At 36.4% G+C, this 22,040-nt stretch overlaps 1 protein-coding gene across 2 annotated transcripts in view; it reads right to left on the bottom strand.

Annotated features, from left to right (window-relative positions):
- Positions 1–22,040, bottom strand: part of PIK3CB (phosphatidylinositol-4,5-bisphosphate 3-kinase catalytic subunit beta) — a 105,120-nt gene that overhangs the window by 6,791 nt on the left and 76,289 nt on the right. For both annotated transcript variants that reach the window (XM_026109718.2, XM_026109717.2), the window contains 8 exons: positions 20,563–20,616; positions 18,260–18,448; positions 12,792–12,913; positions 11,551–11,694; positions 10,421–10,520; positions 7,874–8,052; positions 7,079–7,188; positions 6,681–6,759 (listed from right to left, as the gene is read on the bottom strand). In XM_026109718.2, the coding sequence (XP_025965503.2) occupies positions 6,681–6,759; positions 7,079–7,188; positions 7,874–8,052; positions 10,421–10,520; positions 11,551–11,694; positions 12,792–12,913; positions 18,260–18,448; positions 20,563–20,616 (977 nt within the window). The remainder of the gene's footprint in view (positions 1–6,680; positions 6,760–7,078; positions 7,189–7,873; positions 8,053–10,420; positions 10,521–11,550; positions 11,695–12,791; positions 12,914–18,259; positions 18,449–20,562; positions 20,617–22,040) is intronic.

The raw sequence follows: 22,040 nt of genomic DNA, 5'->3' as shown, positions 1-22,040 counted from the left end.
GACAACGGAAACTTAAAGCAAACTCTTCAAAGGCACTGCATCCGAAGGCGAGGTCTCTGCACTGTACTAGGCAGATCAGGGGAAGAATATTCTCCCAGTTCCATTTATGGATCCATGTATAAAGTGATGAATGCCCATGCAAATCTGACTGTGGGTATGAGCTATAGGCCAGCATGAACTAACTTACAAGGCTGCATAAAAATTTGTAGGGCATAGTGAATTTGTGTATATAGATAGATAAAAAAGAAAGCACAACTGACAACACCTGCACCAGCATTTCTGTATTTAACAGATGACTTTTGTTTGCTACCCCTTCACTGACAGTCTATTATCCCAAGCCCTATGGAAAAAAAATCTAGATAACAAGAATGAGAACTTTTTGACATAACAGCTATTAGATAACTGAACATTTTCTCAACAGTGATGAAACTTATTTCTTTTAACACACAGCTGGAGTGGTTTAAGTACTAACAAATACAACAAAGCGAACTGAAAATTGGATTCAGCAGGTTATTTAGAGAACACCCAACTTTAAAAAAACGCAGATTGGGATCCTTCTTTCTGTTTCTATCCTAATCTATTTCCCAATTAAAAATCCCAACCCGCTAGGCCAAAGGTTCTCACCACGGACAGAACAGTATCTGCAACAGCCCGCCAGCACTCACGATACAAGGAAGCACTGCCCATCCTTATCACGACATGACAAATGTAAGCCAAGTTTTGCCAGGTTAAAGTGCACGCTGGCCCTCTTCCACGGCATTTCAACCCACCCTACTTGCAGCTTAACTGGGCACGTGTCCAACAACTTCCCCTTCAAAAGCAAGCAATGATGAAAGCCTTCAGCCCCTTGAGGACTGTGTGCTTACAACTGGAGGAAAAAACATCCTTGTCAGAGAGACAGTTTGACAGGAGTCAAGTTAGGGACAAATCCTCAGGGCCCTCTCCATCTCATCCTGGTCTTTCTGACTTCAACATCTGTCACTGGGATACGTTCCCTGCTTTTTAATGCCATTGAAAGACCACTAACAGATCAATACACCAATCCTGGGCAGGATATAAAGTTTTCTTTCTTCACTGTGTTCTTCTCAAATATCATAAGGAATCTTTTTTTCCCTTTAATATTGACCCTTATTTCAATAATTTAGTTCTCTAAAGCAGAATCCTTCCCAAATACAACACCAAGGTCTGGTGTGTTATCAACACATTCTCTGTAATTTCCAGTTCAGTAATTTCAAAATAAAAGAGATTTTTTAGACTTGTAACAAAGGTATTTTTAAATGTTTTTGTAAACTCATTTCATTCATACAGCCCTTAGAGCAGACTTCACACATATTAAGGCAGCTGAAAATGAAAATTCACCTCGGACTGCCAATGAAATTAAAAAGTAGTCTGGAGAACTCCCTCTACCTGTCCTAAAAGTAACTGAGCGCTGAATACTTTTACAACAGTTTACCACAGTAAATATCACTTGATATAGATTAAATTGCTCAAACTTACTTTTTTCTGTTGCTCTGTTACAGTATTAATTTCTCCTTTAGCACAACTGCAATAAAGCTAAAGCAATGGAAGTACCTCTTGGTGCAAGGATTACTCTCATAAGAGCCACAACACCGCAGACCCCACAAAACAGCATGCTTGGGAAAACCGGTATTATGCTGCTCTGCTGTGATAAATTCTTAATATTTAAACATTCCTCATAAAAATAATGAAAAGTTATGTCATCTACTATGATTACACACACACACGATTTCAGGCTTTGAATTTTTTCAAGCAAAAATAGCTGGTGAAGTTGCGACTTCAGGGGATTTGATTCTCTGAAAGTCTCATTTTGTCACTCTGCAGACGCAATCTCAATATAAATACTGTTTAACTGAAAAATTTTGTTCCATAATTGCCCATATTTAAAGTAAAAAACCCAACTAAAGTATACAAAGAATCTGAGGAAGTTCAATTCCACATTGTTACTAACTTCTTAGGGCAACTATTTCCTGCTGAATTTTAGAGTAACAGTTTGTTAGGTAGATTTTTATTTTTTATTTTTTTTTAGCACTGGGATTAATGAAGCAACAGGGGTTTTCTGGTTTTATAATTGCTCTCCGGTAATTGACTGACTAATGTCTAAGGTGACCTGAATTCTTCTCAAACTTTTTCTAATGTCAGCTTAGTGTTGGGGGTTTGTTGTCCTCTGATGAGTGGGTCTGTACTGAGAAGCAGACGCAATCCGCGTCTGAAATTTTTTTCAGTTATGCACTCTGTCCTGATGGTCAGAGGCCAGGATGAAGAACCTACTGGAACATGCTCTTGCTGCCTCCTCTACACATGCATTTCCTTCTCTGTCTTGTTCCAATATCCAGCCAGAACGCACACGCGGGAATCTACACAACAGAACACATCACGCGTGAAAGAGGCAGCTTATCCATGAGACAAATTAGTTGACCATTAAAAAAAAAAAAATTCCTCCCTCCCTCTTCGGCTTTGCAGAGCTCAAGAACAATACACAGTTGGTGTCTCCCTCCAGAGCAGAGAAATCTCACCGGGAATACTGTGCTTGCTTTCGCATCCTAGCAGGAGACACAAACTGGGCTGTTTCATTTAAAATTATTACCAAAAAACCAACTGTGTACTGTAGTGCAGTCAGAAGGAAACTGATCCTATCTCAGGCTCCCTGATGGCAGCATAATTCGCTCCCATTTGATCCAAGCTTCAGAGAAGCTACAAAACCTACTGCAGCAAGATATTCCTGATTGGAGTAGCTTCTCAGAGAAGAGGCTGAGGCAAATAGCGTTTCTCTTCTCACAGTGGTGAAACAAGTTAAAAGTCCTGTTTTTACTGCAACGAGATTATCAAACAGTCTCTAGTGGAAAAAAGTTGAAAGGCAGAGAACCCATTACGCAACCACAAAAGGAAAAAAGGCAAACAACAGCTTCAGTGAAATCTAAGCCTCGAAGGATGGTATATGGCAAGAAGGAAAGACTCTGCTCTTTGGAACGGATGGGTAAAGTTGTATTTTTCAGGAAAACAGAACTATTTGACACTACTCTTCCTCCTGACACTGATGTCTCCTTCCCAAGCAAAGAGAAGCAAGCCAACAAGCTCCGACTCATGAACAGTGTAACTCAACTGCAGTAATTCACTGATTTTTGGAGTAAACTCTTCCTTAGATGCACATAGACCACAAATACGGATTAGAGATCACAGTCTTACCCCTCCTAGCTGCATCCTTATGCTTCAGGTGCTGGGAGTACTTTTTGCCCAACTCGGTTGCCAGTTAGGGCTATTTCAGAGCCCTTCCTTGGCAACTGCCTAGTGGATATCTCTTTGATAGCTGCAGAACTGTAGTCCTGCTTCAATCCCAGAGTTTTATTTTACAGTCATAACTAACAAAAGATGAATGGAAGGAAGATGCTCCCAGTTAAGCAAGGAAATAAAAGAGGCCAACTATAGAAGTTCAAGTCTCACTAGGAACTGCCCCTTTCTCCTTTTTTGTTCTTGACAGAGTTTAAGGAAAATCCTTGGACACAATAGCGACTTTCTAGTTTCCCTTTGTTGAGTTACAAAAATGCATTAGTCAGGGAAAGCTATTTAGTAACTCCCAAACATCATTCCTGTTTGCCAGGCACAGTGTGTGGGCCTGGCTGGAACCACAAACTCCACTTTTGGGAAGGCAGCAACCAAAAGAATGCCTCATCTGGGATTCCATGGCTGCCAGAGGTTGTCCTTGCCCCTAAATGCTGGATCAGTCTCCTCAGAGTCTATTTATAATGACATAAATTATCTAAGTTCCCGCAAATCAGTGTTCGACTTCACTGCAACTAAACATACATTGAACTACCTCCTAGCAAACGTACACTTCCAGAAGCAATTTATTATTCACATTCTTATTATATTCCACAAGGAATCTTTCTGCAAGTAGCATTTTTTCCTGATGGATAACTGGTTTATAGTTTTACTTATTTGCGTGGGCTGATGTTATGTGCCTTGTGAAACTAATATTATTATGCTTCAACAACAAAATTTGAAAAGATAAACTCCAAGAATCCAACTGAAACATCTCAAAAACAAAAATTAGATGAGTACTGCTAGCCTTATAAGCAATATTTTAAAATCACAACGCACAAAGGATTAGAGCTCCATGTTTCACAGGCATACAAGACTGCCTTCATAGCCTACAAATGGTTGATTAAAAAAATGTGAATTCCAGTATCTTCTTTAGAACTATATTTCTAAAGAGAAATTAGATTTGAGAATTGTATTAGCTAAAAATTGTACATAGACTTGGCTGGAAAAGCTCCCTCCTTAATAGAGGTCTGTATTATAATGCTGAACAATGCCTGATGCTATTACCTTTTTGAATACTTTAGTATTCCTACCAAGGAATCATGCTTATGTTAGTATATAGAGTTAAGAAAGCTGTTTTGCAAGAGACTTTGGAAGATCGAAAGCTATTTCTGCCTGAAAATTGTTTTCTGATATCCATGTAGTGTTTTATGAAGGAAAGAATACTAAGTGGGACTCCAAGATATATGCTGAAGATGCTCACATTGACTGTAGGTCTTGAGCTGTAAAGAGAAATACGAGGACTACTCACAGGAGAAAGAAAAAAAGTGGCTATTATAAAAAGTAGTTGAGTTCACTTCTACTTGTACAACTGATTAAAAAGTGATTAGCTTCCGTGGGAGAACACATAGCCCTAGAGGCTTAATGAAGGAACTAATAAATGAAAATCCCACAACCCTCCTCATCATTATCTAACAAGTTCACAAATGCTAGAAATTACTATGCTTGCAATACTTTGGAAAAGTTAGCCACTTCATTTTGAAAGAACTGGTTTTGCAGAAGAAGCAGTGCAAATGAGAAGATTCTTACTGAACTGAGTACTTTTTCCCTAAGAGAATACTTAAATGATGAGTTTCCATTTCTACTATGAGTTTACATCCTCGCACAACCTGCTCTGAGGAAGCAGAAATGGAAGCTTTGGTAAAAAAAACAAAAACCACCACCAACAACAAAAAAAATCACAGATCACTTTAATACTATAAAAGTTTCCTTAGTACTAAATACACTAGGAAATCATACTTATTCTCCACTGATTTTATAACAGCTGGTTTAGAAATACATTCATTTAACTGGCATCTGAAAGTACAATTTGAAGTCTGTCATAAACATACACCTATTTGACCAAGCCAAATCTCAGCAGTGATGCAAAAGATGAAAAGTTAAGAATTATTAGAAAAGGAAAAGAAAACATAGTTACACCAATACAGAAATATGGAACATAAAAACCTGAAGTAATTAATTAGATTATCAGGTGGCAGGCATATTTTGGGAGATGGAGATTAAAAACCTTGCTGAAGTCAAGGTAAGGACATCTGCTACTCTTCCCCTTGCTCAAATCCAGTCATTTTATCCTAGAAGGCAATCGGGCTAGTCAGGCATGATTTACCATGCTGACTATTCCCAACCATCATAATCTCCACCATGCAGCCTCTTGCTGCAGCCCACCTAGAAGAGGAGCATAAGCATCTCTCTTCTCCTCTTCCAAGCCTCTTACTTTCATAAAGCCTTTATGTATTTAATATGTAGAAGAGAGACATTCCTCTATCAAATTTTGTTAGAAATAGATAGCAAGTATAAAATTTATTTGGACTGGAACACATTCATTTGTGGCTGTGGCTGCAAAAACCATAATCTCTTTTGAAAAAAAGACCAGGGGGAGAAAGAGTCTGATTGTCTGGGTCTTCCACAAATCTGGTAATTCTCAGCCTGACAGTAAAATTCCATTAAAAAGAATCTCAAACCTCCCAGCCCTAGTTCCAGCCCCAGCATCTCCCTCCCCCCTCCAGTCCCCAAATATACCAATATTTAAAACTACCTGATTTCTTGAAAGGTTTTTGCCTCTTAGAGCTACCTATTAGAGAATCTAGATTGTGAATTCAACAGCTAACTTTTGAGCAGTAGTGCTCAAACACCAGACAGACTACAAAATGTCTATGCACAAAGGTCTCTTCACTGGCTGGCAGATTTGTGTTCCATGTTTGTACCTCACCTGCATATGCGTATTAGAACCTAAAGAAGGGTTGTAATTCCTTTGATCACTAAGTGAATCCCTATTTATGTTTATGGCAGAAAAAAATCAATGACAGTTAATAGATAAGTTTGTTAAATAAGGAGTTTATAAAACACCTCCTTTTGGAAAGGTCACTCACAACAACACCAAAAGTCACAAAGCCTGTCTGCTGGACCCTCAGGTCAGGAATTTTATCTGGATGACTTTCAAAAGAAGAAAATGGTATAGTAAAAAGAACAGTGCAGGTTATCATCAGCATGGCAGCTTACACACACCGTAAGAGATATGGTGCACCAGGACAAACTTCCTGTTTGTACAATAAATAAAAACCCCAATATTTCACTTCACATTTTCTACTATTTCTTTCCAAAGCTAAATTCTTTTGTAATGTGGGCCATTTGGAGAACGCACTGCAAAGAGAAGCCATCTGATTGGTTAAGATGACTGTTTTCTATAGCCTGTTCACCTTGGCTGAAAATGACAACTGAAAACTTTGTGCATCATTATAGAAGTTTAGAAAGGGGAGAGTTGGGAAGAGATTTAATAACAGAAAACCTTTACTGGTAGAAGTGGACTCTCCATCCAAATAAACCAGCCCTGAACACATCCTTACCGGAGATCTAAACCAGCTTCTTTCCAAAGTACGTCCATCAAACGCAGTATTTGGAGTGTCAACATGTCCTGCCGGAGATCTGCAATGGAAAGTTGAAAACACTACATCAATTTCTGACTGTATTGTAGACAAAGTGTCTACAGTCTCTAAGGCTTTGAGAAACAGCTATCTAAAAACCCTTGTCAATCCCAAAGGATAAAGTGCTGTTAACAATAATTACATCATCCCGACTGATAGAATTTATGCTTTGGAATGCAATCAGTAGAAAATGCTTAATCTGCTTATCAGTGCTAGAGTAATGCATGTTTAAATTACGGCAATACAGAGCAACATAGCTTAAGTGCCAGTGTGGGAATGAAGGAGGAGAAGGAAAATTTTTAACTGTCGATGTTTCTTACCATCACCGTTTTTAAAGATGATCCCTACGAGATCTCCCCCAAACATTTTATTGTTGTATACTATCCACAGAGGTTTCATTTTAGAATCCATATATTTACACTTCTCGACACTAGAAAAAAATACAACAAACATTCTAGTCAAATAAAAATAATTCAACTGAGCAGGATTAGACATTGTTCAAAGCAGAATAGAAAACACAGGCTTCCAGTTTGGAAGTACTTAAGCGTTATCTCTGCTTTCATTGTGCTACTATGCTATCAGCGCTTACCAAATAATGAACATATTTGTTATATATCAAATGAATTAGATACCATGATTGGCATATATACATCTTATATCTAAATTAAGCACCCATATTTTCAGAGAAAATACATAACCTTCCTTATATCCTCTCTCACCTATTTAAAAGTTTTATGTTCAAGTGCTGTTAAATCTTTTAATGGTTTTTGTCCTTATTGTTGTAAACAGAAGCCAAGAACACAGTCTAATTCACTTTAGGCTTATATTTAAATATGATTATCTATGAGGTCAGATGATACTCAGGGTATTAAGTTTTAAGGAAAATTGCAAAAATCTTCAAACTTAACTGATATCTTAACTTTAAGAAGGTGAAGATTTGCTCAGACAGCTAGGAAGATTCCCAATAGACATTCTCTCACCCTAGAAAATGCATCTTGTTAGCATATCTGCTGAACAATATAGTCAAAAGAAGTTAAAGCACATGTACCTTCTGCTTCACTATTTCCCTAAAAAAGCCACAGTGAACTGTATTCATTCACTCATTCTTAACTTACTGTAGTTCTGAAAGTATAACAGAAGGATTCAGAGGAGACTGGAGGTCAGAAAGTGCTTCCCTGTAAGCATTTTGTTTCAAACACGTGTGCATTGCATCTTTTCCTTTTGCTTTGCTTTGTTTCATGGCATTCAGCTTAATTAGACTATTTAAAGTCTTCATCTTATTAAGGGCTTCCACCTGAAAGAGATACTTTATTTTTATAAGTTATCCCACATAATACAATATATACAATCCCATTTCAACACAAATCTTAAAGTAGTTAACCACAGCATTAAATAATTTTACAGCCTATTTTAAAACAGTAACAATAGATGGCAATGAAGATTGCATTTCAAAAAACATATGAAAATAGCCTTTTCTAAAGCACCTACATCCCAGAAGTCCTATATTTATAAATAATAAAGATAAATAAAAATTCAATAAACTTGGTGTCACTTTTGAAAGAGAGACTAAATATTTTCCAAAAATGTACGAGATGAGCCCTTTTTTGGCCATATACAAATTCAAAAGAGTATATAACAGAGGTGTTACTATCCATACTGAAGTCAACAGAAATATTGAGTGCTTCACATCTTTACAAGACCAAACACTATTTGAGGCGAGGTAGGGATGCAGGTATTTCATAGTCTGTGCTCAGTTCTAAACACACGGACTAATTGCACGCAATATGATACAGCTGTACGTGCAGACACAATTTTCATATACATAACTCCACATGCTTAAGCTTTGCAAAGCAGAATCTTAAATGTTAGCTTATTAAAATCCTGAAGTTAGGCATAAGCTTAAATACTCTAATCAATTAGGCCATTCATAATCATAACATCACCTAGGCAATACCTTCACAATGTGTAACAAGGTAATTATTTACAGCAATACAGGTGGGTTTAACCTCCCCCCCACCTCCTGTTTTGGCAAGCTTTTTATTGGTACATACCATGTAAGAAAGCAAGTAAACTAGCTGCAGAGACATAAACATACATAATATTAACACAGCAAAGCCCCTTGGCAACAAACCTATGGCACATATAACAAACATATCATTTCTACACTGCACCTCTATCCAAGCCAGTTGTTAGCTGATTATAAAATAAGTGTAACCATAAGCCATGTTTACAGGAGCCATAGTTAACTTGCCTGGTAATATGCATATTCTCTATCAAACAGTATCAATTTAATACTTGCAAAAATTGATTTCTATAAAAGGAAGCTTCAGTCTAACTTGTAAGGTGCTGAGTCAAAACTTACCGCTTTTACAGATAGACTGAACCCTGTCAGGCAGGATGCTGTGGAAATTGTATGCAGTTTGATTATAAAACTGAGGCAGTGGAGACCTGCCAGGTCAGCCATCTGTCAAAACCAAATGCGCTCTGCTTTTCCACTATTCTAGGAGCTGTACAAACATCACTCACAAGGGAACAAAATGGAACCTGTGCTGTACAAACAGGAACTTTTTGAAGTATTTCTACTTTGAATTTCTTCCGTGTTTGCACAGTTGGGAATTTTTTTGCCCCTTCTTTGATTCTAGTGACATTTGTTTCCTGTGAAGTGCACAAAAACTTTACTGACCTCAGGTCTATTACTTAAAGCATTTCATCACCTCATCTTTTTATGATTTTGACAATGCTAACAAGCGCACTTTTGTAAAAGACATCTTTTCAATGCTCTGTGAACTGCAGTAGTAAAGAGTAGTGTGGTACATTCCTGTCTCATTTGCCCCTTGAGGCATAGTTTCAATGCAGACAGCATCAGGACTGTAATAAACAATTGTCAGACAGCATCTACTGGGTTGGTTTTCTGTGGCTTTATTTTAGCTGATATGGCAAATATATTAATTTGAGAGAGATTTTTTTCACAGATTTTATGGTAGCATCTAAATTAACTTGTTAAATTTATATTAGAGCCTTCAGAGTAAGATTTGTGAGTGTCTCTATTAACAACCTGCTAATACACTTATGTACTTAAGTGTATTTAAAAAGCAAACCACTCTCTTTTTTTTTACTGGCACATCTGTATTAGCACTAAAATGAGTATTTGGTTTACTTCAACACCTTTATTTCCAGGGAATACTATATTACAGCACAACTTCCGGAACAAACAAGTTTGTTTGCATCACTACTTTTTAACAAAAACTAGAGCAGTAGGAAGTAATCCTGGAGTCACCTATATAAAGTTTACTAAAAAAGTAATAGCTTCTATTAAACAAGCTGCTCTTCCTGAAAAGAAAAGGAAGAGTTTTAAGGGCACTTCTTCAGTTAATAATCCGGACAGCCTACTGCCCTGCCCAGAGTATACGCGTGCTGTTGAAAGCATCTTGCATGCTCCAGAACACCATGGCTCCTGCTCTGAGGCCCAGCAGAGCTGGCTGCTTTCTGTGCCAGAGGGCTGCTCCATTACTGCATCCATTTCTTTCTCTTTTTTGTTTTTATTCCCCCTCAACAGATGCACTTTGTCAAGGTAACCAATATGCCCCATAGGATCAATGGAATAACTATTTGAGTTATAAACTAGAATAAGTCAAGATTGAAAGGCGAGGGGGAGTCTATACCTGTTTAGCAAGCACTTTCATGTGTGCAACACTTCCTCGGCAGTAAGCTTCAAGTATCAAACCAAACTGTACTGAAACGGCAGGTATATGAACCTCTGACCTATAACGGAACATAACAGGAGAAAAGCTTCTCATTTATCAGGACAGACCACATCATTTTACGTTTTACAAATTAGTATTCTATAAGCCATTAACACAGAAAAAATGTAACTAAAAACAAAACACCTCATTGTCAGTTAGGTAAAATAAAATTAAAGGCAGATTTAATAAGAAACAACGTAACACTTATAGACTGAATTCTCATGAGAAAGGGCTAGTTTGAATGCACACCACTTGTTTCAAGGTCCAGGACTGTTCTCGAGGCAATAGCATACGATGTAGTGATTCGATATTTGTTTTCAGGAACCCCTTTTACTGCAAAAATTAGTACTGATAAGCTATAAATGATGATATTAGAAGGCAGGGCTGTGTTAAACTGGGTAATCTCAGACATTCATAAGGGAAAAAACAAGAGTTCCCTGAGGAGGGACAACCTGAAACAACCCCCCGGACACATCAGAGCAAAGCTAGTTATCCTCCAACACATTTTTGTATGGTACTTGCTCTTTTAATTTAGAAACATTAAAATAAACAAGCTGCATTTTGAATACAGAATCAAGCTATAGCCCATGCCACAAGATATCTGCCATTCATGGAACTGGTCCTCAAAAAGAAGCAACTCCACACTGAACTGCTTTGATTTTCTGTTAGTCTCTCAATATAATCTTTTCCCCCAGTCATGAGGTATAAATATTGTATTTTTACTGCAAGCACAGCCAAAACATAAAGATTAAATTTATATACTAACCTAACTCATCAGTTAGGTAGGGCTGAATGCACTTTTGAATGCTTCCTTCAGACAATGAACGACAAAATACAATAATATATTTTTAATTATAGGTTCCCTTTGATGTATAAATGCCGAAGGTAAAGAAACACAAGGAAGAGGACTACAATCATTTCTTATAGGCAAAAAAGCTCATTTAGAAAAATCCTCAAGAAAGCATATTTGAAAGAAATCTCTTGATCTGCCTACTGCAGCTCCAACAAGGCATGATAAGTTTAGAAAGAGGGAAGGGAGAAATTCTTACCTTAGATGCCAAAACAACATCTGCCCTATTCTCCTATTAGCAAGTGCTCTCTCTAATAGAAATCTGGAGAGAGCACAATCAAGAAAAGGTTCATATTTCAGGACTTGCACAAGTTGAAGAAGATACTGAGAGAGCTCTTCATCACTAGAATGAGGCACATAAAACCAGTTAATAACAGAGGACTTCGATTAATGATATTCTAGAAATCCACAGGCACATGACAAATCCAACTATAACAGACCTAGTTTCGATCTTTTAGTGACATGGAAAAGAAAAATAATGCACATTTGATGCAAAATTGCCAGGTGGATTGATTAATCAGTCAGTTACACCTCTCACAGAATCTTAAGATCATCAAACCTAAGAGGAAAGGATGCTAAAAGTATCACCTTTAGGTTGCAGTTTTTACCAGCTGTCTTCAGCAGATTTTTTAAAGAATTTGGAAATTGATTTTTGATGCTCCGTTGAACACAATTTTGCTTCAGAGAAAGAACTAAGAATACTAATTCCAGATGTAACAATTCAACATTATTAGGCTAGCCCAACAGCTAAATTACTTGTTTACATTTGAAAGAAGTCAAAATATTTTTTTTTCCAAAAAATCTAGCCTTGACCATTAAAAAATTAATCATTAAACTATTCATCACAGAGAATTTAGAATTCAAGGACAGGAAATAAGCAGTAATGTTGCAAATGATGAGGTTAAACAAATCTTGTCTTAGGTTACAGTGAACAGCAAAATTATATATGATAAAGTAAGAACTGCAGATAGCAAAGGCTACCCTGAAGAACAAACAAATCCATAGTTCTCTCTTTTTTTTTTTTTATCATGAGTTACAGCTTACATTTCTATTAAATGATGCAGATAATACCCGACAGTGAGTGAGAGGTGGCTGGATGGCAGTTCTTATAGGGTTTGATTCTTGCAATATTTTGTCCCTTCATTATGAAAAAGTTCACACACTGTCTTGCTTTCCCTTTGTCCAAAAAGGGCAAGAACACATATCTCCCCTCTGGGAAAAAGTACATTGGTTGTGTCCTCTTAACAGTATGGAATGGCAGAATAATACGGTTTTATTTGGCTGCTATTTTGCTTATCTAGAAAGGATGCTTTACTTGGGCACCCGTATGTGGCAGGCAGCCTGTTGAACTCTTTCTTCTTTGGGTCCTTTTTTTTCCTGTTGACCAACAGAACTAAGTTTTCCCCCCCAGTAATTCTTGAACTAATACAACATACTCACCTCATTTGCTTTAAACAACCCACTGCGTATTCTCTCACGTACTGGTCTGGGTAATTGAAATCCAGCAATTCTAATGCTTCTCTAGGCAGCAGCTTGGGCCATATCTGAAGGAGGGCCTGAAGCTGTTTTAAAAAGACGACTATTAGGTTACACATAAAGTAACTATTTAGCAAGTAGAAACCATAGCTGCCTTTGGATAAAGTATTCATACTAACAGAAAGAGATTATAGACTGACTTGATTATGAAAAGAAAAATAATTGTGGGAAAACAGCCCCATTTCTGATCAAGTTTCTTGCTCTTTAAAGTTATCCAGATTATTTTTTGGCAATGAGTCTTGTTTAGATTTAGTCAGAAAAATCTGTTTCTTCATACATAGACATGATGCACAGTAAACAAAAATTAGGTAACCCCAGATGCGTATGTTTTATAAACAGTTTCAATAAAATTTAAAGAATGTTTTGTTAAAGCTTTCATGAATATACATGAATACATGAATAATATTAATACATACTATATGTGATACATTAATACAAATTATATGTAATACATATATATGAATAATATTAACACACAAATATTTTGGTAATGCTGAAAGTTTTTCATAAAAAAATTTTTAAAAGGTTTTTGTTCAGAGAAGTCTTTACCAAAAATATTTAGCCACCTTAACTGGCATAGCCTTTTCCCACATGCACTGTGAATAGTTACGGGGTTAAATTGCAGAAAGGATGATTCAAGTTAGATACAAAAAAAAAAATTCCTAATGCTCAAGACAGTGATGTGCTGGAAAAAGTTACAAGAAACACTAGTGTATTTGTTTCAGACTACTAAGAATAAAAATATGCAGAAGTCCCACAGGAAATTTTTTTTTTTTACTGAATTATTAATGAAGCTACCCATTAAGGAGATGCATATATACATGCACACGTATGTGCGTGTACATATACATACACATATACACATATAAATATACATGCATATTTAATATGTATATAGTTGTATGACTGAAAGCAGTACACTAATAGCAGAAATAAACAAGTCTGAATGCATAAATGTAATATCAACAGCATAAGATCTTTCCTCTCTTTAGCAACTGGTCATAATTTATGATAAAAATCTCCTTTCCTACAACTTCAGTAATATAGATATTTCATAGTTAAATGACAAATTATAAAATCTGAATGATTAAGATGACCTTATTAGTTTTCCCTGAAGTTAGTAGCCCTTTTACACCCACAGTGAAAATCTCCATTTTTTGCTATATGTCATAGTACAATCAACATTTCCAGTTCAAGTATGAGAAACATGTATGAGTTCATAATATTAAACTGCATTTAATATGCAGGTTCATAAGACCATTTAAACACTAAAGGGACCAAATTCTGATATGGTTAATTTGTGCAGTTTTGTGAACTTCAGAAGACAAGAAAAAGGTACAAATCAATCAAAATGCAAATCCAGCAGCCATGCTACAATTCCAGAAGGGGAGAAAAGAATCAGCGCAACTGTTTTCATGAGCAAATACTTATTGCAGCAACACGCAAGATTCATAAAGCCATAAGATAAAATTAAAGACGTTTCTGAATATAGATGTCCTTTTCCACAAAAACATGCACTCAAAATCTATTCAATCCATAGTCTGGAAGGATCTGTGACACCAGTCCTTATGTCAAGGAACACGACAGCCATCAGCACTTACATATCACGAATACTAGTACTAAAAATCTAAAAATAAAAAAAACCCTTGACAGTCAATACCACAAAACAGATGCTAAAAATTCAAACAGCAACCATGCCTGTCAGAGATAGAATAAGAAACTTCAAAACAAATGTATCAGGACTCCTAGACAACCTACTTGAAATCAGGTGCAGAAAAAAAAAAATACAGAACTATTCTGTTAATGATGGATGATAAAAATTAGCTCATCTTCTCAGACTGCATCAGTTCTCAGTTAAAGCAGCATGACATGCCCCAAATCAGGCAATGAATTTTGAAAGTCAGAGTCTACAGTATGCACATTCATTGTGAAGCATATTTGAAGGTACAAACCTCATTCTGACTGTGCCAGCTCTCAATTGTTAAAATTATTTCAGAGGTTATCAAAATGAGAAAACGTTAAGTGATATGACCTGTGAAACTGCCAAGAAAACTCCCCAAACGCGAACTGCTCTGTTTACATTCTTCCTTGGAGCTTTTATTAAGAGAGAAGTGCAGTCCAACTAGCTTCACATCCCAGGTGGGCAGCAAACTGCTCAAATGTGCAAGTTAAAGGATATTAGATACACTCCTTTAGTCTTTTGGACTAAAGAAACCTACATCATAAAATGCCCTCAGCTGCTTAGACAATGGAGGGACAGCTCTGAAGAGCTCCCAGATACATCTAGTTTATAAAGGAATTTTACATTTCAAAATACCCGCTAACATGCATTTCAAGTTTTAAAAGTTATCTGCCGTATCAGACATGTTCAAACTGTATACACACGAATTACTGCATCGTTCTCCTTACAGTCTGCAGCTCCTGACAAACGCAACTCTCAGCAATGAGCTAGAGATTTAAAGAAAGCTGAAGTCTAACTGGCCTTAGTATATCAATTTATTTTCTGTTAAAAAAAAAAAGGCACACAACCAAAAGCCATGATTTCTTCCCTAACATGACAAGTTCACTATAAGATAGAATACAATACCATTAAGCATAGATAAGGATTTTTATTCCAGTTATTTTGAACATTTCAAAAGTCAACTCTCTGATCAGCTGTCCTTTCTCTAGATCTAATTAATGATGGTGCCACTTCACCAAAAGGGTATTTTTTTTTAGGGTTTAGTTTCCATTTTGAGAATAAATATTGTCTATGTACTCTGCCAACAGGTTCTGCCATCCTACCACTGGGCTGAGTGAAAAGAATAAGGGTAAACACATAGGGAATTAATCCAGCACAACTTTTCCATTATAACATTGCAATGCAGTAAGAGATTGTATGAAATATATGTGGTAATTAATACAAGAAAGCTGCTTTGATCCACTGTACATAACTTTGTGGACCACTGAACTAATAGATTAAAGATGTTTTACCAAATACTTCCTTTTTCCAAAAATATATTACTTCTGAGCTGTAATAACAGAAACAAATGTAGTTAATTTTTCTTCATTTTTCTTGATAACTCTTTTAAAACTTTTTGCCCTAAGTATCAGACTTTCACTGGAATACTTGTTGTAAACAATAGGCTTTTCCAACACGTCTCGTACCAAGGCACATATGTTGTTACAGTAGTGCAAGTATTACAATATATAGCTAGTTCTCAATATATTTAACGTTAACAAAGCATAAAGTACGAGTCCCACTAATTTTGGAATCCATTAAAAAAATTGCTCTCTTCCCTCACCAGAAAAAGTTAGTGGAAGTACTTAAATGTCTAAGTGCTAAGGACTATCTGGAATGTTTCAGAATTCAGGCATACTATCATTACCGCCCAAAATCACATTCAAATACACCACACTACTGTCTTGACATAAGCAAACAGAAATACAACATGCCTTCCAGAGAGTACACAGTAATAAGCAAGATGACTATCTATTTCCAGCCATCAATTTAAATAAAAACCTTTATGCTATTTTATCTATATTTCTATATTCCCAAATTTAAAGCACCTTTTGAGCTATAAACTAATATCTATACTTCAAATCACCTTCCAAAACATTACTACCAAAGGCCATAATTCAAAGGCCCCAGTAACTGATCAGTATACCCTTAACTTTTTTTAATGAGTAAGCAAATACCTGCTTATATTTTTACAGTTCATATTTCTGGCTAACTTTTAATAATAAACAATAAATTCAGAAGCACATATTGGAATTAATAAAGAATGAGAGAATTCTTGCATATGAAAAACACAAGAGCGAGAAACATGTGGGTGCTACATTTTGCTAGTGTAGTGCTCACTGCACAGACACTGAGCTAGGATGAAATTCCCATTATTTTTTAAGTTCTCAGAGTATCTAACTGGTGGGAAGGATGTAGTAGAAAACAGTCTCTCTCCTGGAGGCATACTATGGTTCTGTCTTACTGGACAATCAAAGACCACATGATGAACAGATGGAAGTTGGAGTTTTCATGGAGTGGTTTCCTTTTCTTCCAAAAATGGCTAGCTTGTAAGAGGCAAAGGTCAGAATACTAATCGAGAACATAGATTTTTACTATGAACCTTAATCTTTCACAGTCATTGCTTTTTAGTTCAAACTTTAAAAAATAGCTTTCCTTTCAAATAGTAAGTGTAAGAAGTTATTACAAAAGTGTCCAAATTACTTTCACACAAGAAAACAAATACTATCTCGGCGTAACAACCTGCACAAACTTGTGTGTCATTCAAATACGCAGTTGTGTCAGAGTAAGCAGACGAACTACAATGTCTGGATTCACCATCACAGTCAGTACTGTGTTTGTTAACACCATCCAGATTTTTATAGCTTTGCTCAACTTGCTGTGTACACAGTCAGACTAGAAAGTTCCAATACAAATACAGGGATCTGTTAATTTGTGAGTTTTAAGTCAGTCTATCAAGCAGGCGCAAACTCACATAAACTTCATATATTTTTCATATATCAAGTCTCCACCTATTCCCCAAAAGCATTACAAGATTTGGATTCTATTTGGGTCAATGCATAAAAACACAGACACACTAGCTTCTGTACAGTATAATGAAATAACCCTGCACAGCTATACAGCAAACCAGAGATAGCCTAACTGTAAATGTAACCTTGCATCACAACTAACACAAATCTTTAAGTCCTTACACAGGCACTTCAAAGGGAACCTATGTGGTCAGAGTGCCTCCCTGAGGAGAACGCGGTACTTGGTCCCGCTAGTGTGCATTGTAGCTTTTTGCAAAATCAGCTGCTTCAATGAGGTTTAATTACCCTGTCCAAGACTGGGATTTTCATGACCGTCAAGCAGTTTAACATTTTGAATAAAAAGCTTTATTTCAGATACTGATCAGAAACTATAAATTCCTTGCATGTAAGATCGAAGTTGAGCACAAGATTAAGTTTTGGTACAGGAAAAGCCTAAGCTACAACCTGGGCAGAGGAACCACAGCTGTCGAGGGTAGTTTATCAGACCATTGCGACAGTGCTACAACCTTGCTGCAGCCGCAGACTGGCAACTGTACTTGTCTTCCCAGTCCTGAGGGTTTTCAAATCAGCCCGCACGAGTAATTTGCATGCTTTTCTCATCATTCAGAGGATGTCTGAAATGTATTTTGTTTTTGTTTGTTTGTTTTTTAGACAGTAAGCTCTTGCTTATGTGTCCAAACTAGAGAAGTTGTACAATCTTATTTTTATAAACCAAAACTCATTGCAATTTCTATGCTTGGGTGGGAAACAAAAAACAAAACAAAACCACACACCCCTCCTCCCAATTTACTCATGCTTTGCCTGCAGCATTTTTCTCCCACTCCCTTGATCATTTCCCTTACCTGAGCAACATCTTCAAGTTTGTTCCACTTTAAAGAGAGCAGCAGTTTTGGCAATGATTGTGGAAAATTTTCACGACAGTCATATCGCAAAGTCCAAATAAGATCCATTTCATTTTCACAGAGTTGAGATAAGGGATCTCTTTCCATTATTTCTTTCAGCACAACATAAAACTTCTTGCCACCTCGACCCTAGAAAATGAGAAATGTGTAACGTTTTGATACATTTGGTAAGATTCAAATATTTTACCTCAAATACTATAAATTCTAAACCAGGAAAAACATCAGATAAAACTCCTGGAACACAGGGGAATGCCTATTACACCTCTCGGTCATATCTCAGATTTTTGGAGCTATTTCTAACAAATGCAACTAATACCGTCAGATTCAAAATTCAGTGCACAGAAGTTTCTGAAAAAGTAACTAAACTTCACAGTTTATGACACTAGATGGCAATATTTCTATTTTCCAACTCTAACATGGAGAGCTTATTTAGGATGTATATACTTTTTCCTTCTGGTTTTCAAATGAGCAAACTTTATAGATATACATATACATTAAGTTAAAAAAAAAAAAATGCCAAAAGATGCTTTTCCAGCAATAACCAAATGGAATTATATTTACTACATGTACAAACACAATTTTTTTGTCTTCTAATCCAGACTTGTCTTTTCCAGACATTGCTTTGGTTTGTTTCCTCTCTGAAACATTAGCACTAGTACTGATTCTATAAATCAGATTACATAAATGAATCTTCATTTTAAGAACCACACTGGCTTAGGTGCTACCTTTTGCCTCCAGCCATACACTTACGCAAGCTACCAGGACAGAAATATAAGTAAAGATATCATCAACACTGGAATTCTAGAAAGCATTGAAACATAACAGAAACTGCTGCTTCTGAACAACCATGTCCTAGTTGCACCAAATAAATTAGTTTCAATATATATTTTGGAAACAATATGGCAATCTTTAAATATCAAAGCCCCCTTTATCTTCACAAAGGCCAAGAAAGTTTCTGAATAATTTTTAAGAGGTAGACTAAAGATCCTTATTTTTTTTGGTTTTTTTGGTTTTTTTTGAGAGGGGGTGTAAAGTTCAGGAGAAATGGCAGCCCAAGTCAGTTAGGACTGATAGCAGAAATCTTTTAAGCAAAAATTATCATGTAAAAATATCTCATGTAAAAATTATTTAAGGCAGAAGAGACTTACAACAGCTAGTTGAACTGAAATGGTTGTTTAGTAAACTAAGTACATACTCTATTTTTATATCAAAAGAAACAGTAAACAAAGTCACAAAAATAATGTGATCCTTGTATCTGAGAAGTGTTAAGCTTTCAAATTAGAAGTCACAATACTAAGTTGACATTCTGCTATGTAAGAATTCCAATTATTTGTATATTCAGTTCTTTATAACAAAAGTAGTAGCAAGTCTTCACTCTTCCTGCGCACTTCAAGCACTCACTATTATTTATAACTGACATATTTTTCAAGTAACTGCTTTATTCTTATATATAATGCAGTTACTACCGTTGCTCCTATTGTGCTTTCATCTTAAGCCATATTTGCGATCTTCTGTATATTTTTACAATATTTTCCTCAACATTAACTGTATAATATAAAAAAAATTCAGATTTTGTAGATCATTTCAAAATTTGTCTTCAAGTTAGAACCATCCACCTCAAAATGATCATATAATCAGCACATTTAAGAAACTTCTTGTTAGAGACCAATGACCACTTTCGAAAGTGCTTATTTGGAAACATCTGACAATCAGGCAAACCACCGTAAAATTGATAAAATTGAGCGCTGTCCCTGCAAATATTTTATGCAACCTGGGAATGCTTTCCAATTCCAGTGCTAATGGAAATCCGAGCAGTGTTCCAATCCTACACCCTGGCAGCCCCTCTCTCTTCCTGTGACACATAGAAGTAAACTCGCACACACAGACCACATAGCAGCCCTGGTACACCCCAGCCAAACGTCCAGGCACACCATCCCATCCACTGTAAGTGCATATGCAGCCACTAGCATCAAGGTTTGAATGCAGGTAATGCAGAATACATAAAACAATTATGCCTTCTGACAAAGGTACAGCCATAGTCCTTTCGGAAGCCCAAAAATAATGCAGAAAGTGGATATGTATCTGAATTTTAAAGTAGTCCCTGAAGGTGGATTAAAGAAAATAAAGCAAGTAGAATTTCAGTTACTCAAGTATTACACTTATTTCTTCTTAGACTGATGTAGAAGGTAAAAAAAAAAAAAAAGTAGCTAATGTTGAAGATACTGCTTTTAGCAGCTGCTTACCGCCATTGCAGCATTGTCACTGCTTCTTGCAATCTCAGCTGCCTTTTCAAGTATCTGCAAAAGATGTTTTAAAATATATTAGATTTAAATTCAAATCTGACTACACTGAAGACAAATATCATAGAAATGAGGCAGTTAAGGAATTCTTGCTATCTTTTAGAGAACTGCAACACTACTATATTGTGCGTACAGTGATACAACATGGACTTTCTGCTGTGTTATAGAGAACCGTTAAACAATCTGATATTCACAAATAAGCATCACATAAGAGCTATCCACTCAACCAATCTGAGGACCAGAGCAATAAGCTGCAGCCACTTGACCTAAAACAAGGGATGTGAAGAGAAGGAAGAAGGGTCTCCATCTCTAGCATTAGAAAACTAATCCTTTCCCTTCTTTCACAAAATGACTTTAACCCAGGCAGTTTTTTTTCCTCCTTTAGTTTTAACTTGTTATTTCTTTTCAGTCACCTGCTTCATTGACATTCAGTGCCATCTCACCACCAGTATTTCCATTTTATACTTTCAACCACACATTTCAGTCACAACTACCATCATACATACCTATATATTGCATCAATAGCTCATGTTCCTCTGTTTGGTTACTGGAGTCTCCCTGCGTTTATGTAAAACACATTTCAATTCCTCTCACTACATCCTGCTGTGTAGCCAAGCACAGTCCTTTTTCTAACCTATAGGTCTTCCAAGTTCAGGAATACCAGTGTTCACAATTACCTCCATTTTCTTCTTCTTCATTTGTGGACCAACCACTCTTCCCTACAGTCCCATTTTCTGATTGCATTATTTTCCAGTACTGTAAATCAATTCCTCAATTCTCAATTATCCTTTGTTTGCTCATCTCTACCACTGCTCTGTTTGCAGGAGTGTTGCTTCTGTGAGTCATATCAGCTATCCAGAGACCCACACTTCCAGCCCCCTTGTTCAGTATGAATCCACAAAACTTACTCCTTCCTCACACCATGCTCTCACATCTCCTGAGAGTTTAGTCACTGCATGCAGTTACTCTTCTGTATCTACAGTCTTCTCTTGTTTAACAGCATGAATGATCAGCTTCCAGTGAGAACTCATTTAATGTGAATCTCCCACCAACAAACTCATAGCACCAGTTAAAATATAGTTACCCTCAGGAAAAAAAAAAAAAGACTGTTCCTTTCATTAAGAGCAAAGCAACATTTCCCTAAAATCTCAGTATTGAGTTTTCTGGGATCCCCTTGCTCCTTTTGGCCTTCTGAAGATTTTATTTATATTTAGCAGTTCATGCAGTAAATTAAAATGGTTAGTTAAGTACAGATGTAAATACAGTTCCTCAAACTATACTTTTGCATACTACTGCAAGCAACAAAGATGTGTTACAATGGCACACTGCCTAAGCCAACCAGGCCAGCTGAACTGGCCAGCTAGACATTCACAGCTGTTAGATGTTGCTGCTTTGAAGAAGAATTTATAAAATGAAATACC

The sequence above is a fragment of the Dromaius novaehollandiae genome, chromosome 9 (assembly GCF_036370855.1).
Source record: "Dromaius novaehollandiae isolate bDroNov1 chromosome 9, bDroNov1.hap1, whole genome shotgun sequence".
In the NCBI taxonomy this organism is placed as follows: domain Eukaryota; kingdom Metazoa; phylum Chordata; class Aves; order Casuariiformes; family Dromaiidae; genus Dromaius; species Dromaius novaehollandiae.
The sequence above is the reverse complement of the archived record's forward strand: the minus strand, read 5'-3'. Positions and strand labels throughout refer to the sequence as shown.